The sequence below is a fragment of the Plodia interpunctella genome, chromosome 10 (assembly GCF_027563975.2).
Source record: "Plodia interpunctella isolate USDA-ARS_2022_Savannah chromosome 10, ilPloInte3.2, whole genome shotgun sequence".
In the NCBI taxonomy this organism is placed as follows: domain Eukaryota; kingdom Metazoa; phylum Arthropoda; class Insecta; order Lepidoptera; family Pyralidae; genus Plodia; species Plodia interpunctella.
Genome location: NC_071303.1, coordinates 6,275,836 through 6,296,291, shown reverse-complemented (window position 1 = coordinate 6,296,291; position 20,456 = coordinate 6,275,836). Strand labels below are relative to the sequence as shown.

At 35.4% G+C, this 20,456-nt stretch overlaps 1 protein-coding gene across 1 annotated transcript in view; it reads right to left on the bottom strand.

Annotated features, from left to right (window-relative positions):
• Nucleotides 1–12,064, bottom strand: part of Zip48C (Zinc/iron regulated transporter-related protein 48C) — a 41,677-nt gene extending 29,613 nt beyond the window's left edge. The window contains exons 1-4 of the mRNA XM_053750360.2: nucleotides 11,800–12,064; nucleotides 11,487–11,712; nucleotides 8,372–8,562; nucleotides 7,383–7,573 (exon numbers count right to left, since the gene is read on the bottom strand). Of these exons, the coding sequence (XP_053606335.1) occupies nucleotides 7,383–7,573; nucleotides 8,372–8,562; nucleotides 11,487–11,712; nucleotides 11,800–11,907 (716 nt within the window). The 5' untranslated portion in view covers nucleotides 11,908–12,064. The remainder of the gene's footprint in view (nucleotides 1–7,382; nucleotides 7,574–8,371; nucleotides 8,563–11,486; nucleotides 11,713–11,799) is intronic.
• Nucleotides 12,065–20,456: the final 8,392 nt, after the last annotated feature.

Below are 20,456 nucleotides of genomic sequence, written 5' to 3'. Positions count from 1 at the left end.
TCATATGGCAGAAGAGATGGGCGGTCGGAATGTTTCCAATCTTCCCATAGGGTTTTAACCCGGTTAGATTCCCAATCTTCCCACTTCTTACCATAAATCTCGAAAGAAACGATTTAACAATTTTAGTCAGAAAACATTGTAAATAATAGAAAAATAATTACGTAGGTACCAACTGAAATGCGTAGAGTATTTTGGCAAATTAAAATTATTTTTGGGAGAGAATCATAGAAAATTTATACTGCTAAATAAAGATATTCTATGATTATCTTGCATTAAATTAAACATATTTATCGTTAAGAAGTTTGATCCTTATGATTGATCTCATTGATTGACGTTATAAAATATAGCTGCGCCCCATGGGATATTCAAGATAAAAAGTATTGAATTAGAAATAACAACGTTACGGCTTTAGTACTCAAATGTAACGAAATTAGAAGAAAAACTATCACACCTAAGTTGGCTTGGCTTTATAAGTTTATGAGTAATAAAAACTTCGAACAAATGGTGGGATGGTAAGTACGAAACTACACGGTCAGTGAATCCGACTCGCACTTGATTGATCGTAGCAAACTACGGAACCTTACACTGTTCGTGGCCTGGCACTCACTTGGCCAGTTATTACTTTATCGTGCTATCAAACTGATATACCAGTAATCTACTTGAGTAGTTAGTTCTGCATTAGTTCAAGTAGAGGCTTTTTTTTAATTCATGTCATGGCGACACGACCCTTCAATCACCAATGCAAATGAAATGATGTCATTCGTGAGCAATACCAGTCGTATTTGTAAGTAGGCAAGTGCGTGCAAGGCGCCGATGCGGATTTCCTTCACAGATGCAGCATTCCTTACGAGTCTCCTCGGTTAGTCACTGCATCGGTTTAGCATTAACTGAGCTAAGGTACAACAGGTGAATTATGAATGGGACACGTCATTACGCCCACGCTCTATGCTGTGGCTGCGGCTTGGGCGACTACGGCGCCGTTCACTCGACCGGTAATTACTTAATTGACCTGTTGGTTAACATTCGTGACAGGAATCATTAAAATCCCTGAAAGACTCATTTCATGTACTATTTCATTGATTTATATAATGTGACATGTTCACAGTTTAATATTAAACAGATAGGACATAATTATAAACGAGTTGCTCGAACCTATAATCGTAAAGAAGGAAGAAGATATATATCATAAATAGGCATTAAATCGGCATTAATTCGACAAACAGCGTAAAAAGAGAAAAATATAATTACTAGCTGCGCTCGTTCCCGTAGGATTTTCGGGATGTACGCTATGTATTATTCCAGGTTATATTCTACCCGAGTACCAAATTTCATAACAATCAGTCCAGTAGATTACGTAAAGTAACAAATATACATATACACATATCTCATCACAAACTTTTGCATATAATATTAGTAGGATATAATGCAATCTAAGAATATGGCGTTAAATACTGTGCAATATTTTTAAAAATAAGATATTATACTTTGACACTTGTAGAATCAGTAAATTTGCTGTTGTTAGTACATGCACAACACATGCATAAGGATTACATGCAACAATAAATTACACAACTGTGTGTATCATTTACTCATCCATTCATATCACAGATTCTGAAGGTGTCAAGGGCAGCATCGCCATCAACAATATCACGCAAGTGGCTCATGAAATTCTCAGAAAAATCATGCAGATGATGGGAACCGGTGCTATCTAATGTACTCTAAATACGGTGATTCATTAGTTTCTTACACAGTATTATTCATTTTATAAATATTGATATTCTTTTGTCTCATTCATAAATAACTGTAATTATATTTTTAAAGAATGAAATATTTATTATTCATCAATATAAAATGAATGAGTAGGTCGTCGTTTATGACCGTCGTAATTTCCACAGGAAACTACATCAAGTATGGTTCTGGTTCGGAATACAAAGTTTTGGTCGGGTATATTGGTATTCACAATTTATTTTTCAAACAACGTCAATAAAAGTGTATCTTCCATGTGGATCTATTATAGACATCATATTAACGTAAACTTTATAGCATCACAAAACTATATCGTATTTTTTAATTGTTCGAATCGTCGTTTTATATAAAGAAGTTACATCGATTCAACAAGCAATTATATCGATATATGACGTGCACGCCAGCAGCATGACGCATTATGCGTTTCTGACGTGTTCCACTTTGTATCGTAATTGATACAGCCATTAAAATCATTGTTATGCAATGTTTCCGTAAACACTGGAAAGCGCTTGCGCTTTTACATTTTCTTGCCATAAAATGCATACAATACAATATTCGTAGGGACAGCAAAGAGACAAATGGTAATGAGAGAAAATCTTCCGTAATTTAATATCCATATCCACACTTGCATATCATTATTATACATGGGAGAGTCTGTCTTTCCGTTGTCGAAATAGTGGTAGGTCTTGGAAATATTCAATGGGGTATTTTTTACATGGGATAGTTTGGTGCTTACATTTCAACCAAAATCGCCTATAGTAACGAAACCCATTGGCGTGACTGAAATGATTGATACTATAGAAGTATTTGTAATGGTTAATTGATTCAGATATTTTTTTCTATTATTTTTATCACAAAAGAATAATGGTCGGCAATCAATCGTAGCGGACAAACAGCCGTTTTTAAACTCATGCTTGCCGGCGCCGGCGCACAGGAAATCGTAAAAGAGCATCTAGAGCGCAGTGCGCGGGCTCATCTTCCGGACGCGTTTTCCGGCCTCACTTCCTCCGTCCGTCACTTTATGAGACGCGGCCAGTATACTGAACTATTTCGGGTTTGCGCCGGCCCGGAAACTACCAGTCGCGCTTTTATTCCGCTTTACGTGATTCAGTTATGACGAATTGTATAATAGGACTGCCGTAACAATTTAAATGACTAGGTAATTTGAGTGAGATAGAATCCTATCTCACTCAAATTACACATGGTAGAAAATGTGAATGGATTGAAACCTCATCAGTAATGTGGGATATTTGTAAAAGTAGATTACAATGTTTAATTGTATTTTAGTTGTCTGACTGCAAACTAATTCGTCATATTACTTTATTCTTGCTTTGTTCGGGATAGGCAAATTAACTATTTGAAATCCACGTATAGCGTAAAGGCGGCCTTAAGAAAAGAGAAAAAGAAATATTATTTACTTTTATTTTCATTCCCTTTTGATTTTCTATGTCTTTTTCATAGTTTAGAAAAGAGCAGTTCTTTAAAATGGCAAGCCAAATAGATACTTTGTAATGTACATTTGAGCAAAACAATACAATAAAAAAAAACTCAAACGCGAGCAACTTTTTAGAAAGTATAGCGTTAGGACAGAATTCGTTATGAAATGGTATGAAAAGGTATTGTTTGTGGTGGCGATAGAGGAAAAAATGAAAAAGCAAACAGTTGCGCATTCCATAGGCTAGTGCACGTGGTACATTCCATTGGGGTCATGCACCACACGCCGCGCGTGCGTAAAAACAAGTGCAACGTTGCGAGTCAATCCCGCCTGCTCGCACATTCGGCGATCACTTCCACGTGCAAACACCTACCTTATACAACACGTCATTATCCCTCACAACACCCTATGTCAATAATATTATATCTAATAACATGTGGCAAATAAAACTATAAGTTAAGCTCTAAATTAAGGCAATGGCAGTGGTAGTCACCAACAATGCAGTAGGAATACTCAATCGAAAAATCAATCTAAGATTTAAATAGTCTGTATAGATTTAAATACAAAACAGCAAATAATGATAAATAATCTTTGTTGTAATAATATTTCTAAAGTTATATAGAGTTATGCTCGCTTTGTGGTATTTATTTAGATGGCATCCTGAAGGGAAAGCGGCAGAAGCTCGGTGGAGCAACTTCGGCAAAGCAAAGGGTCGGAGGCTTAGCAGGAATGCGGCCGGACGCTCGCCCCGCGTCCCCCGCACCGCACCCGCGCCGCCCCAGGCGAGCATTCGACTTCGCAACTTTTTTTCAACTGTAGATGAAAACTTTCAGAACTAGCTAGTATATGGCTAATAAAAACTTAACAATTCACTATTGCATTATGTACCTAAGATGTCAATTTATCAACAACCAAACAATGTTAAACGCTAACTTAAAACTGACGGACTTTGTGTCGATTTGCATTTTTCCATAAATAATAATCCGCAGGACCAAAGTGTTGATTAAAACTGGAATGAAAATAAAGCACAATCTGATTCTGTGAGAGTTACGGCGCCTCTTGACGGGAGGCGTGTAACATAAAATCGACAAAACGAGTCCAAAATCCGTGGAAGGAGGCAAAGCCGACACATTCTCGGGTCGTTAAATTACAGGAGTGCGAGCGCCGAGCGGCGCCGGCGCGCGGCGCCCGGAGGAGGGCTTGTTACGATATTTGAACAAATTCCCGGCGGTGTTAATCTGCATAATAACAGCGGTGGTACAAAGCGTTCGCCGACTCCCATTATGCGCGGGCGCCACCCGCGCCCCGTCCTCCGGCCATCTCAGCTCGTCCCGGCCGGCGCTCATCTCATGCGCTTAACTACTAGCCTTATCTTTTACCATCGCAAGTATGTCTATTCTATTCTATATCGATGAGCGTAATGACTTTGGCTCTCGCCTTTTTTGGTATGAACGTGACACCTATGTACTGACTTATAGTCTCATTTAAAAAGACAAATATACATTTATTAACTAACAGAAAAAAAGACAAGTGTGGAACTAGCATGAATATTTGTGTTACAGAAGATGATAATCATCGTCGAAAGTCGGAAGTTATTTTTGTGGTTTGTTGGAGAAACCAAATGATACATTCCTGTTTCAGCTAATTATGCAGTCTGTATTTCTTGCTTTGTAGTTAACCAATAATGTTTCGTAGCTGCGCTGTATAACTCTTCGGTGCATCTTGAGTTTTGATCCTCAGAGACTGCAATGCATCGTAAGTAGGCTTGAGGCGTGCTTGAAGGTTTATAATATCGAAGCGCGACGGTATACTTCAATACTGTGGGGCGCTCGAATTCTAATACTATTCTTCATATTGCCCAAGCTTAATAACCGGTCAGTAATATATTATAGTATGTAATCTCATCTATTTGGTTTTGAAAATGTTTACCAAAATTGATATTGCTTCCTAAAAGTCGTTAGGATTCCAAATGTTCATTAGTTACCAATGAACCGTCATGCCTAAAATAGTTGGAATAGCGACGTCGGCGCACATTAGTGAGAGGTGCCAATATTTAACGGTTATGAATATGTTCGTGAGGCACCCACGCATCGGTATAAACGACGCGACAAATCGTCAAGGTTGATTTTTCAGTGAAATAGTTTCACCGGCGGCGGCGGTGACGGCAACGTCTGAGCCGCGGGGGTCGATGCCCCCGCGGTCCGCCATGCGATTTGGCTCGACTCACCGCAACTACAAATGAAACGTCGTTGGTGATCTGCTCGTTTTGCAACTCAAGCTCACTTTTGTCCACCTTCTGCTGAGTTCATCATTTTTAAAACCATTTCCGGCATTTTAAAAATGAATAAGTACCTAATCTGAGAAATTTTGCATAGCATGCCAGAAAGGCTTACGATTATTAATTCTTACATTTTTTTTCTAATAGTATCTATAAAAAAGTACATTTTCAAAAAGTATACTTTTTGAAAAACATGTTATGATTATGATCGAGTGTTGATAATAAAAAACAAATTGTACAATTACAAGGTCCAGAAGAGCAAAGCACGCAGGAAAACAAAAATTCCTGGACACAAACACAGTCCTGTGAATAGAGTCCGTTACAAATACTAATATTAAAATTCCAACGATTCGCCACCGGCTAATGTTTTAAATTATTACTTTTCAAATACTAACTTGTAAAATGAGTTTTATAATGAAAATGGGAATGTTTTGTGCTAAGCAAATCCAATAACTTTCCCAAAAAAAAAGTAAACCGACCAATTGTAAGCTATCAAATATCAAAAAATAAATATGATGTCTTTATGACGATAATATTTATGTAGTCAACTGATACGATAGTGATATCGTATCAGTTGACTACATGTATTTCATACGTATTTCATCAAATTATTGTCGTAAGCTATGAATTATACCTATATTTAAAGATTTCTAAATCAAATAATTTTGCCACCAAGAAAATACCTTGAGTAATAAAATATTTCTATTACAATGTCGATAATAGTAATAAGTTCATAAAATCATTGCATTCGATTTAAATATTAATTTAATTATTTAATCTACTTTTTAATTTTTTTTTTGGAACGAACCGGAACCGGAACGAAACAAAGACAACCTTCTAAGTCCCAAGACCGTTTTCGACTAGTAGCAAGTGAACCAGTTTAAGTTATTTCTCATAGGAAAATTGCAAGTTATGAAGCAAATAACTTATGACTATAACATAGAGGCGGGTGGGCCAACATCCCACTCGCACCCGCTACTTATCAATGAAATTCCTGCGCAGACGCCGCACCAACGGTGCCTCACGTTCCTAACATTGACGTAACAAAATGGCGGACACATATGTGCTAGTCCTATCTAAACATTCATAAGAATTATACGATAAAATAATAACGATTAAATAATACTTAAGTCAGCAAAGAACCCACAATTTTGGTATTTCTTTCTTCTGTGTCAAAAATCGAGGGTAACAAAATTTTTTCGTTACAACAGATATCAAATTTTAGATAATACAAAAAAAAATGATAAAACGTTCTACATGTTACATGAAAAGAAATCTTAATGTATTTAGTAATTAAATATCACTACCGCCATCTAATCCCGGCTAAACACTATCGCCAATTTCAGACAGATGCCGCCGCCAATCAACGTAAATTACTTAGTTCGTTTGAGATATTTTAATTTCCGTAGGGAAAATCTAGTAATGTACGTCGAAACTGCAAAATTTGGCGAACTGTTTGCCGATAGTGTAAAGTCGGCATTGCAGGAAAAACGAATTTCTAAAATGTACTAAATAAAACTGAAGTACTTGCTGAGATGGCACCACTATATCCATAAAGCTAATAATTTGGAACGAAATTTTACAATGACTTATAAATAGGTGGCGCTATCATCGATTAGATAAGTGCTACAAGCATTTGAATTGGTGCTTGTTGTGTAGAAAGCTGGCTAAATAGCATCGGCAAACACTTAACCGAACTTGGCGATATCGACGTACATTGCTAACACTGCAAGATTAGCCTTAACGTCGTTAGATGGCGCTAGTGATTGAATATGGCTTTAATGCCCTTTTGTTCTCAATTATACTGGTTTATATTTATATATTTCTTAATAATTTCAATAAACTATTATATATAATTAAATATTTTAAATATTATTCAAATAAACTATTTTCAGATTTCTGTAGATAGACCGATGTACTGACCTGGCAGCGTTAAAAGACTTTTTAGTCGAGGAGGCAGCTCCAAATGAGACCCCAACAGCTAAGCCCTCGGGAATGTTGTGTACTGTGATGGCAACTACAAGAAGCATGATCCGCTTCCATTGCGACTGCCGCGCTTCCAGCGACTTCGTGAGACTGTCTCGACGGTCGCCCTCGCCGTTTTCACCCGCCTTCTGAAATATGACGTCATTCATGTTAATTAAATAGCTGTTAATGGAGCTAAGATGGATAATCATTGCTAGTTCTCATAATTTAGTTAAGATGAGAACTAGCAATGATTAAACTGAATCTGTAACTACAATAAAAAAAATAGAATATTTTATATATTCAAGCCTTACTCGGCGAAATACAGTTTTCAGTAAAATCAGAGCTTAGTAAATGTCAATCTATATTGTTATTTTTACATTCGAGGCACCCACTCCACGTTAGTTGATGTCCATACAATATGGCTATAAATATTGAATTTGTACATAATATTCACTTGATCAATTGTGAAAGCAAAATCAATAAAGGTGAAAACTCTCAGTTCGGACACAATTATGTTCAATCATTTCTTGACTGAATTTTTGTTATCATAAGCTAAAATATTTCTTTCATTCATGAAACAAAAGTTTCTTTATGGCATAGTGTTAAAATATTTTTCGCTAAAAAATCGATAAAAAATGTGAAGCGGCGCTAGTCTACGAGCACAAGGCGTCTTAATGTCATGAATAGTCATCCTTCTTCTTTCTCTCTGACGGTCGAAATCTGAGCGCGGTCGGGTTACTCCAACTGTATTTATTGACAATGTGGTGTGTGAACTTAAATCTTGGAATGTTGTGTCTATATTAACTTGCATGACAGGCAGAAGGGGCAAACCCAAAAAGTGACTAGCTAGATGTTTTCAAGGAGACTGTGCGTGCTATTGGTCTGATTACTTAGGATGTCGGTAAAACTATCAGATGAGAGAGAGGGAGAACTCAGTTACTTACTAACTCCTGATGTGAATGGTGATGGCCTCGCCGCCTCTGCGCGGTGTGTTGGTTCGTGATGCAGTCAGCGAAGTCTGCAGGTGGCGGAGGACCGTCCAGGTTCACCACGCTGGATGAAGGACGCCTGTTCAATGCCGTCATCATTTCTAAATCTTCTAACTTGTCTTTTGATTCTTTGCTCTTAGTTATAGCTGGAACATAACAGTTATCCATTAGGAAATAATCAGTCGACGACGTAAAGGATGATATGCTGACAATAACTGGATAAGGTTAACAGAGAACGTTGGCGTAGACGGAAAGATGCCTCACCTAGAAATGGGTCATGGAAGACTGATGATGATTATAGGAAATGTTTTTTAAATGTCATAGATACATATACATGATTACTATTTAAATGCCATTATAACCATTCCTTTGTTCCTTCATTCTTCGTTCCTTGAAATGAAACCATTTCAATAATACCATGAAAAAAATATATTCTGTTTAACCATTCATAGTTCATGACTAACATATTATAGATACATTCGAGTAGATTTCGTCGGCTAAAGCCACGAATACATTAGGAAACATTTGAAGCGCAACATATCGTTCTTTCCTTTTCATTACAATAAGTGAGATCGAAGATGTGCTATTTCACTCGAATCAATGGTAATGAGTGAGATAGAGCGACAAGTTGCGCGTCAAATGTTCATTCGTGGCTCAAGATTGTCAACAACTAAGTATATTGCGAATGTGATAAGAATTAAAACACAAATCATAGAAACAAGATCAACATTCGTAAGCTTCCGTTTATATCACATAAACATATCTAAAATCAATTTTATGTTCATGTGACATAAACGGAAGTTCAAACTTTCACATTGTTGTTTAGTGTGTTCAAATATAAAATCACTAGATTTTATTTAAAACAAGAATACTCATAATGACAAATAAATTGTTTTGTGTTGTTGTGTCATTATGAGAATTAATTTTATGGCGAAATATTTTTTCTTAATTTCATCATAATGCGTGAGAGAGAATCTTACACGCACTTAGCCAGGTTTATATGTAAAATGCATAACATTATTGTTTTAATAGACCAAAAACTATACAAGTCCAATTTGGTAGCTAATAATTTATGTGCTACACTACATAACCATAACGTGGGAAAATGGGTCTTGATCTATAGATACCTATGGATCAAAATAAATACATGAAGGGCAAAAGTACAGACTGCCAGATAGCAACATTCTGGGAGCGTAGTCTATTTACCAGGTATTTGTGCTATTTAATTTCCTGTCTCGCAATCAAAGATTTTAAAAAATATTACATTATAATACTAAAGTATAATGAAATGGTATAATGAAATGGTATAATGAAATTATACCTATATACATGCAATTTTTTAAATTAATCTTAAAGTAATTCAAGGGCATGATAATTATATTGTTGATATCTAAATACTAAATACAATGGAGCGCACTGATTGCGTCTGTTTGTCGTAGCTTCAATTAGCATTTGCTGCATAACCTATATAATAAAATATAATGGCATTCACTGTCATCGCTGATAAGCGATGCCTTGTACCCGCTTTACAATCTGGTAGTCATGTGTTCATTGATAAGACTGAGTAAAGATAGTTATTCTTTTCCATACCTTATTACAATATGAGTACATGCATTAAGTTGATTTATGAATTAAACACTTAGTAGGAATATCTTTAATTAAATAAGGAAATAATATACAATGGGAAGTGAATCAATTAATGTCCTTTGTGAAAGACAACAAATGACAATGGCGTAAAATTTTATCATAAATGGGTTCAAAAAACATCCTTCAAAAACGAATACATCACTCAGAATTAGACTTCCACCGTTTCCTTTGCTTTTTTGCCAAATTACAAATGAAAAATATTTATAATTTAAAACTAGATACTAGTAGGTACCTATTTAGCAAACACAACTCTTGTGTTGAAAAGGAATACTAAAAGAAACTAATCAAAGACCATTTATTGTGAATTGAATGTACTATCATACATTCTATAAATCTATTCTAGATAACCCTGAATATAGAAGGCATTCATTGTTTGCCATCAACCATGTCAAATGTTTTTCCACTTTATGACATAAAAAATAAAACTCGTCTTTCAAAAGGAATAGCACAATCATCCACAAAGACTAACAAAGTTATCTATCTGCTTTGTCTCAATGACACATGTTTAGATTTCATTTTTATTGACATTAATTAAAATGTGAACTTTCTGACCTTATACTTTTACAAAGTTATTTAATTTATATTTCTTAAATTCAAATTAAGAAAAAATAATTTATTATTAACAGTACCTAGTAATCTACATATTTAGAAATGAATTTCCTTTTACAATTTATTTTCTATAATAGATAACAGACAAAGAGCTACAACAGTAAACTATAAAACATCTAAAAAAGCACAAGGTATTATTGTGATGCATTCTTTTCTCTGGATATTAAATAAATCACAAAAGGAACATAAAATAGGATCTATATATCTATTCATCAAATGTTCTGCAATAATTATTATTCCATTGAAATGCATGATATAGTGTAACAAGTATTAACCTATGCCTTATTATGTCTGTGCTGCCACTGCAATAAAAGCAATTTGTTTATTAATGAAATAAACAAATTGCTTTTATTTAATTTTATTATATTTGAAAGCATGAAGCATGTTGGGTATCTGATAATGACCTTTTAGCGAAGAAGAAATATTAATTTAGCAAAAAAATTCAATAACGATATGTACTCATCAGGTATGATGAGGAAATGTACAATGAACCAATGAACAAACTGCAGTTACTCATAAAGTACTATAAAACATTTTTTTACAAATGGATTGAAAAAAAAACTATTACATATGTATAGCAATAGTTTGAGAACTAGAGTTAATTTGCAATATTTATAAAGCTAGTTTGTTGATAACATAGTAGATTTGTATAATATTTATTAATGTTACACAATTCACAATGGCATGTATACCATTGTTACATATATGGTGATGTAAAAACATAACTCATTCTCAGGCTATAAACTCTTACAATTAGTAATGAAGAGTTCCCAGTAAGAATAAAACTATACTTTAATAATATAAGAAAACTTACCAAACATCATATTTGTAGAATTTATTCCTAAGTAGTCTAAGAACTTGTCCGTTCCGAAAACAAATATAGCTCCAAACAAAAATCCTCCAGCTATTGGTAGGAATGCAAAGCTGCCATACATTTCTGATTCTTCACACATTTCTATGGCAGGTTTGAGTAGCGACCAGTACGAGGCCGCTGTCATAACCCCCGCAGCAAAACCAAGAGATACATCAAGCAATTTTCTCTGAAAATTATAAACATAGGACTTAATACATCACATTAAGTGACTTATGAATTAATATCCAAGTTCAGGATGACATGCAGTACGTACGTGTTTCCCTCGTATGAAGAACACGCAACCGGCACCAGCAGCAGTAAGGCCCCACGTTAACAGTGTCCCTAAAAGGGCCTGCGTGACTGCTCCGTATCCTTCTATCATTGTTGATTATATGTGTTAAGTAAACCGTTTCAAAGTTATGGACACCCTATGGCACATATTTCATCACAGGGTGGTTTTGTAAATAAATCAAAACTTATTCATATTGTGCTTTTTATATGAATACGTGTTTACCTCTGCTCAAGGAAAGTTAAACTGTGCTGTCACCTTCACTGTCACTGTCACAATTCGCTACCTACATCAGAAATGTCAACGTCAAATATCTCAGTGTTGTAATATTATAAAAAAATATATATTCCAGAGAATAAGGTACGTCTGTACTTACATAATTATACAGTACCTATGTGATCTTTGTTATTTTACCTTATTTGTTAGGAGTTTTAAATGTTGCCTTTTTATAAACATGTCTTAACCTTCATGTCTGATGCTTTTGGTTAATGCTGCCAGCTAGAATATTTACACGACCGCCTAAAAAAGAGTGTTATGTTATCAGGCTTCATGTTTATAAGTGGTTTATAACATGTTTATATGATGTTAGATTGTTAGATACTAAAGCCAGTATTATGTACCTACTACCTACATAACGTCATTTATAAATGGTAGGTAGGTAATGTACAGCTATAGATTTATACTTAGGTAGGTATACTTGCTTATCCAAACAACTTGCCTATAAGAGTAGGTACCTACCTATCTACGTGTTATACTGTGCGTAGGTAGGTATGATAAGTTGATTAAAAACCTATGTCAAATCTTATTTGACGAAGTTTTTTTAAAGTAAATACATAATAAGGTCGTTAATAAGTATTTCTCATTATTTACTCTAACGACCTTATCGCTATGTATAATGATGGTTATCTGTCACGTCGGCGGGCTACTGAATTAAAACTTTGTATATACAGTTTCTTTATTGCCTACTACCTACCGTGTAAACCATTTTAAATGTTATTTAAACATGTGGGAATTGGCGCTGAGTTTTGAGATCATACGTTGGTATGAAATACTAATAAACCGCTAAATTATCGAATAAAATCCTTAAATCCTACTTATCTTTCTTCAGAGCAAATACATCTCGAGAAACACCTATTTAAAAATGCGACACGTAAACGCTTTATTTAGACAGCAAAAGGCTAACGTTGAATACCTAAGTAAGTACTTTAAGAAAATCTGAGACGAAATAGGGCTAATTTAGGCTATTATTTTAGGTCTATTTTAATTGTATGAGATACCGAGGTACTTAAGTATTAATTGTAACTACTTACTTATAGGTAACTGTAGGTACGTAACGTATGTAACACTTATTTATGTTATTTGAGTTTATTGGGAAATAAATTAAGGAAAATACCGAAAATGTTGAATGCATTATGAATTGCATCACAGGCTAGCTATATATTAGGTAGGCAATTATTAAATGCTTTATATTTTTTTCACATTTATACAATTTTATTTCAATATTAGTTCCATTGTACCTACTAATGGTAAACAACAAATAAGTACGTACCTACCTATCATCTCATCCTAGGCCGTGAATATTAGAAACTAGAATATGGAATCAGTTGTAAACAAAATTGTTTTGTATCTTGATCGCACCTACCTATTTCAATATTTTTTCACATTACAAATAAAAACGATAAAGCGTTCCTATAGGTATACTTTTGGATCAAAATAGCTAAGTCGTCGTAAAAATAAACTCTTTTTTTATAGCAATAAAAAAATTGATACCAACCTGTGGTAACCAACAGTCAATCTGCTGTGAAAATTATGTCAATTCTAACGGTTGACTGTCTTATTTACAGTAGGTTAGGTAGCGACACAGCAAAGAGAGGAGGTCACAATTTTACGGTAATAATTTGGCAAAACTTGATATAATTACTATATCGGTAAAGGTACTTAGATGTACAGCTGCACGAATCGGTATTGTTCTATCAAAGTGTGGAGTCATTTCGTGCCGCTTCTCTATATTCATGACCAGGGCCGTATTTAGAAGTCTGAAAACCATGGTGCAATGAAAGATTAGAATTCCCTACCTTTTTTTCCGCGCTATAGGAATAAATACCTACTAGTCCTAGGAAGAAGTAGTATTATTCGGGAGCTCTATTTTTATTATCTTTATTATTTATAATATTATTATAAAGAGGTACATAAGGGTTTGTGAGTTTGTATGTTTGAAGTGGGTAATCTCCGAAACTATCGAATCGATTTCAAAAATTCTTCACCATTAGAAAGGTACATTATCCAAGATTGCTATAGGCAATATTTTATCTCAAAATTCCCACGGGAGCGAAGCCCCGGGCAAAATCTAGTCTAATGACTAGATATAATTGTATCACAACTTGAATCTATCACAACTGAACAATGTGGTGGGTAAAGTGCTAAAAAAAATTGTTAGGAAAAATACATTGAGAATTTGACATTTTTGAAGCTCAACGGCAACAGCCTCCTGCCCTCCCTTAAATGAGGGCCTGTTCTTTTCGCCAAATGATTTGCCAAACGGTTTAGGTGTTAGTATCGACATTTCTGCCGGTATATTTTAGATATTCATTCTTATTATTCTGACATTCTAATTATGGGTTTACAAGCTACAATTACAATTTCACAAGCTGATAATAGCATTTAAAATTGGCATATACTTATAACAGCCATTTTAATGTCCCCACTATTGGAGCATGAGATTTCCATATAGACGGATAAGGAAAAAGGGCCATGTAGCTCAGCCAAGCAAGCAAGCCCAATATATAATACGGCTGGGACAAACTTCTTAACGGGTTATCCGAAGTACGGAGGAGATTGAGATAATACATTTGATAAAATTAAAGATAGCAGAGTATCAGCTTCGATTATACCTTTAAAAATGCCTATTTACAATAAGTAAGACACTTAGTTATCTTACCTCTACTAACGCCTAATAGCAATCTACCATAATGTTTGGTCGAGTAGTCAGCGCGTGAAAGCTTCATAAACAAACTCCCTTTCGCATTCATAAAGTTAATTATATAGCATTCAGTTAATTAGGACAGGATACAAACTTCGCAGAACCAGGTTCGTTAGTGGAATATATTATTATATTATAATATACTCGCATTTTATGATAAAATACTACGGTCACGGATACGGAGCGAGCTCAGTAACTTTGGCATGAATCGGCGTGATATGGTGTGGCCATGAATTGAGCGGTGGCCAAAAGTTTCTCGTGTCGTAGTAGAATGACTGTCACGTAGTAAGTATACTATCATCCCTAGTTGTCAGACCATTGCCACGCATATCATTCTTGACGACGTCAAACCAGCAAATTATATAGCAAGCCGGTCAAAAGACCGGACTATGTGCCGTGAATCTATATTACGATGGGATTGGCGAGTTGAGCGAACACCGAGGACGCGCATTTGGAGCGAACCCACATATGCATAATGATGTAAACACAGTGCAGTTGCAGGTTGAATGGTGGCCGCCTGTGAAGGTAGCCGCCGCCGGCTGCCAAGCCTGCAGTAAGGGGCGGCGTTGTCGCGTTAAACTCACCCAGGGCTGTGGAAAATGAAGTAGCATACCTATTACTTTTCTTTTTATATCTTGATTTAGAGTAAAGGGTCATTTTCCAAATAGCAAAATGAATACTTTTAATATGAAAATCCGAGGAAGATTTATTTTTAGAAGATCTTTTTATTCCATCAGCTTTAGCTATCGCTATTTTAAAAACGTTTATTTAGCTTGCAATTAAGTATGTATATGTATGTCCCTATCTCAGGTTGAATATTGCAACTAAAGTTTGACGCAGATATCTTCAACCTTTTCATATTCTAAGCTACAACCGATTAAGCTGAAATTTTGTACACACGTTTAGTTTGGATGACAATGCATTATTATGATAAACGGGAACCAATAATAGTGCACCCGGAATCGGCTCCAGACGTGAATTTTTTGTCACACATTGAATGCAATAAGATCTCTCTGAAAATAGAAGAATAAAAGCTTGAGTCACAATATACACAAGCTTTTATTGTTGTCATGAAACTTATACTAATAAAAAATCACACACCGCGTATCTGCCATATCAGCGTTTCATTTTCACCGGAGCCACTAATGATGATCTGACGGTTCGATAAATTTCCCTGATGCCTTTTCAAGTCCCAAAAATGGGAACCATTTTCTCACAGAAAAGTAAACTAGCTTATTGTTAAAAGAAAACATCAGAGTCGGAATACAACAAGCCATACTATGCGCCAGCCCTGTCGTGGTGTAGTATTATGTCCCGCATGCTCCACATAGAGGCACAATTAGCGAGGAGGCGCCTCTCACACCAATAGCACGACCTGTTAATCCGATATTATTCCGCACGAAGGCTGTTCATCAAAGTATTTAAACATTAAAAGGGTATCATCCCCTGAAGGCGCTACGAAGTGGCATATTAGCGCCACCATCGCATATTTATCAATTTATCTTTCTTAGAGAAAAATAAAAACTATCTACAGTGTAACATTTTACTACTTAATTGCTGTTTTCGACTGGTGTGAAGAACTTTTTTCGGTACCTATGTCATATGCCAAAGGTCTTTAAGCCTTTAGCATGCAATCTTCAAAATCCAATGGTAACGGTACAAAATTCCCATTTAAATGAATTTATTGAAATTAGACCAAAGAATTATGATATTCATGATTCAAAAACATTGGACTACGGATCTCCCTGGGGCTTAGCTCTCAATGTCATTTTTATTTTTCAGATAAATTGTTCAAGTTACCAACTTAAATATTTCCAACATTCAAATCCGTTAAATAAAATAAATAAGCAGGTTTATCCTAGACAATTATGTATTGTACGTACTTAAGTTTTGAGTTGCTGCCGGTGCCAAGTTTGGAATGTACCTACCTACTAATGAATACTAGGAATATCCTCTACCTAGTATCGAACAGACTGATTGAAGTACCATCAGCAATTTTGATAAACTGTGCACCGTCTTCAATTCAAGCCATAGAATACCTGAGTATCTATCATATGGGTCTCTGACATCTATATTCGACTGTACTTTTGTTATTACCTTTAAAGAGATTTAAATTATTATTCCGCATTTAACAATGCTAATAACTAGGAGATATTAGTATTGTTAAATGATGATGTGCACTTAGTTGTAAAGGTAGATAATGTATATGTGTTTTATGATGCAGTTGAGGACCTTGATATGTACTTAGACCCAAATTCCTAAATAACAAGTATCTGTAGCTCTACACAGAATAGTTTAAGAGCTACATTTCATCTAGGCACATTAGAAAGTGCCTGTCTAGTCACAGTAAGTATATAGGTTTATTTTGTTACCACAATTTTGGTATTTATCTATTACTCATATTTTGTGGGTCTAGCTTAGACTAGCACTCACTGGGCTCTTGTAGTGCTAATATATAAATATAAATATATTAGGACAAATCACACAGATTGAGCTAGCCCCAAAGTAAGTTCGAGACTTGTGTTATGAGATACTAACTCAACGATACTATATTTTATAACAAATATATATATAGATAAACATCCAAGATCCAGGCCAATCAGAAAAAGATCATTTTCCGTCATGACCCGACCGGGGATCGAACCCAGGACCTCTCGGCTCAGAGGCAAGCACTTTACCACTGCGCCACCGAGGTCGTCAATTCTTATAAGTAGATAATTAAAATACATTATTATTACCTATTTACCATTTAAGCACCCGTAAATACATGTGGTAGACTTGTAAAAACTACATTCATAAGCATTATTTGGTCATTACATGTATTATTTACTAAAAGCACGCCAACAAGTCACGCTTGTTGCCACAAATAAAACTTATTTTGATTTTTAAAACTAGACAGCGGCAGCAACCTTCCGTAAAGGAAATTGTGTGAAAGAATAAACGCGGCGCGGCCGCGTGGCGTGGAGCGGTGATGCGGGCGCGACTTGGTCTTCGGACGTAGCCATCGTAGCGTTGAAAGAACAAAACAATCCGCTAGATTCGTCATTATTCAAATTTTCGCTGTACCAGTTGCCTGCTTGTTCCGGCCTCTGCTTTTTTGCCCTATTTCCTAGCACTCTGAAATTACGATTAGTCTGGTCGAAACGAGGCGCGGTCATCCGTGGTGGATGGCCGTGTGAAGATTGAATGATCCGTTATACAAACAGTTTACGCGGTTTACGTGAAAATCCACGGAGACATTTTTAGAGCTTTGATAGCTACGTAAATTGTACGGACCTGTAAACATTTACTTTCCGTTACAATTAGTTGTAAGTGCTAGGTACAATCACACGCTGATTAACAGATAAGGCTAAAAGCTGTGGTTAACTACGTTATTAAAAATACCACAAAATTAATGTGAGCAAATTAAGTACACATTTCTGTGGTCATTTACGATTTGTTAACAGGTTAAATTATATGGTTAAAACAATTTAACTGCTTACTTTTATATGTATTTGTTATAATTTGTAGCTGTGCGTGCTTTTTCAGTGTACGTTTATTTACCGAGTTAATTCCAATTTAATTTCTATGTGACGATAAGTATGTTATCTACTTGTACTAATAATTACTTAGTTCTTAGTAACATACTCGTATAATTTTAACATTTCAATGTTTAGGTACTATTTCAATGTTTCTTGTGTCAAATACTTATGAGAATTCCTCTTCATGACTGGTATTTTAACAACGTGAGATGAAGTAAGTACTTAGTGTGCTATATCTAAGAAAGTGAATATCATCTGCATTTATAACTAATGGCCAACCTGTCCATCACAATTGAGCAAACGGTGCGGTGTTCCCGTGTGCGTTACCGCTCGTGTTGCGTAACGGGTTTCCATTTACTGTTGATATCGATTTTGGTGCACGCACACCTTTGTCTGATGTGAGGCAGCATGCGGAAGATTCGACGTCATAAATCATTGAATTCGCCGCGGATAGCGCCGTGGAAATAATGACAGAACAGATATATAGCTTCATTTCATAACATCTTCCACCCAGCGTGTCGTCGTCGCTGAAATTTATAGGGTTTATGAATTAGGTACATTAAAGTGTTTATTAAATCAATAGCCATTATTGGAAAGTTAGAAAAAGCAAACACAAGATGAGGTAAATTAAAGCCAAGTAGGTATTCATCGATGAAATAAAAGACATGGCAGAGTTGGTGTTCCTTAGAGAAGTAAAATTTATGACAGGATATAAGAGTAAAATTAAATTAAAATAGCTCTAAAATTTACATCAGAGAGGAGGATAAACACTTAATTCATACAATGACTACTTGTAATTCTTTGCGTGGCAGTCATGTCACAGTAACTGTAACAGAGTTTTAGTTTGCCACTTAAAACTTTAGCGCTGAATTTCTGTATTCTCGCTGCACTGTGCTATTCCTAATGTCAGCAAAAAAGCGCGGATGGCACGCGCCCGTGCATACCAGCTAACTCAGACTTCCTTTGACGCTAGTAATCGCACGTCAGCTATCGCCATTATATCTGAACGTTCCGATCTAACCGCCGCTATAGATAAATAAATCATTATTTTAGTCTTGGGAATCATTACACAGACATGTCCAATATAATTGAGGAATTGCACATGCTGGAATAAATCTATTGAGATGAAAATTAGTAGTTCTACTTCTCGCTAAGTGTACTGGGAATTACAGTTCTGAATATATTCTATTCTTAATATACAGTATTTAAGTATTCACTGAGGCTCCATGTTCAATCGATGCCGCTTGCAAACAGTAAAAGTGATGATAGACTCAATCGATTTTAAATTTTAATTTGTGAAATGGTATAAACGATATAATACGATAAAATAAAATAGATTGGTAATGGACATGTAATATTTTCCATTTTGCCTTATACCTCCCTAAAACAAATATTTTAAGCGATGTTTTTCAATTTTAATTGATCCCTACATAAGGATGTACTTTCATGTGCATTTTTAAAAATTTATTGTGTACATGTGTGTACATATACAGGCCACTTAGTTAGTAATATCTATTTATGAATATATAAAAATTTAATTATATAAGTTCGCTAACATATTTAACTATGCGGGTTTACGGAGCTTTATATAAATTCCTACGGATCATGATACCTATATGTAAATGCAAACATTGTGGAGTGGCAGTAGACATTTGTTTATACAGTCTCCTGGATTGACTGGAAAATTGTCCACATTGCTGGCAACCAGCGACACGTGAAGTCTCCCGACAGCGCCTGTCGCGTGGCCACATTGTGTGTAAACATTTCCAACTATACTCATCTATTCTATGCTCATTTCCCTGCCCATTATTAACCATAAAAGTTGTGTATGTTACCCTCAAACATTGTTGATGACTCCCGTTAAATTTTTCTAGTTCACGGTAAACAAAATCAAATAAAATAACTTTGTTACCTTCAATAGGGGACGTTATCGGGAAACTTTTTACACACACTCAATTTATTTTATCGCAAGTTTTACGACAACAGAAGCGGTTCGAAGAATGGCATCTTATTTTTTCGTGCGCGTGTTGTTGTGTTTTTTGAATGTCAGTCAGAGTTTACTGTAACCACGCCACGCCTAATGCTCTGTGATCGCCACAAAAACTGTTTCCGGTGAAATTGTACGTAGTGATCCAATAAAT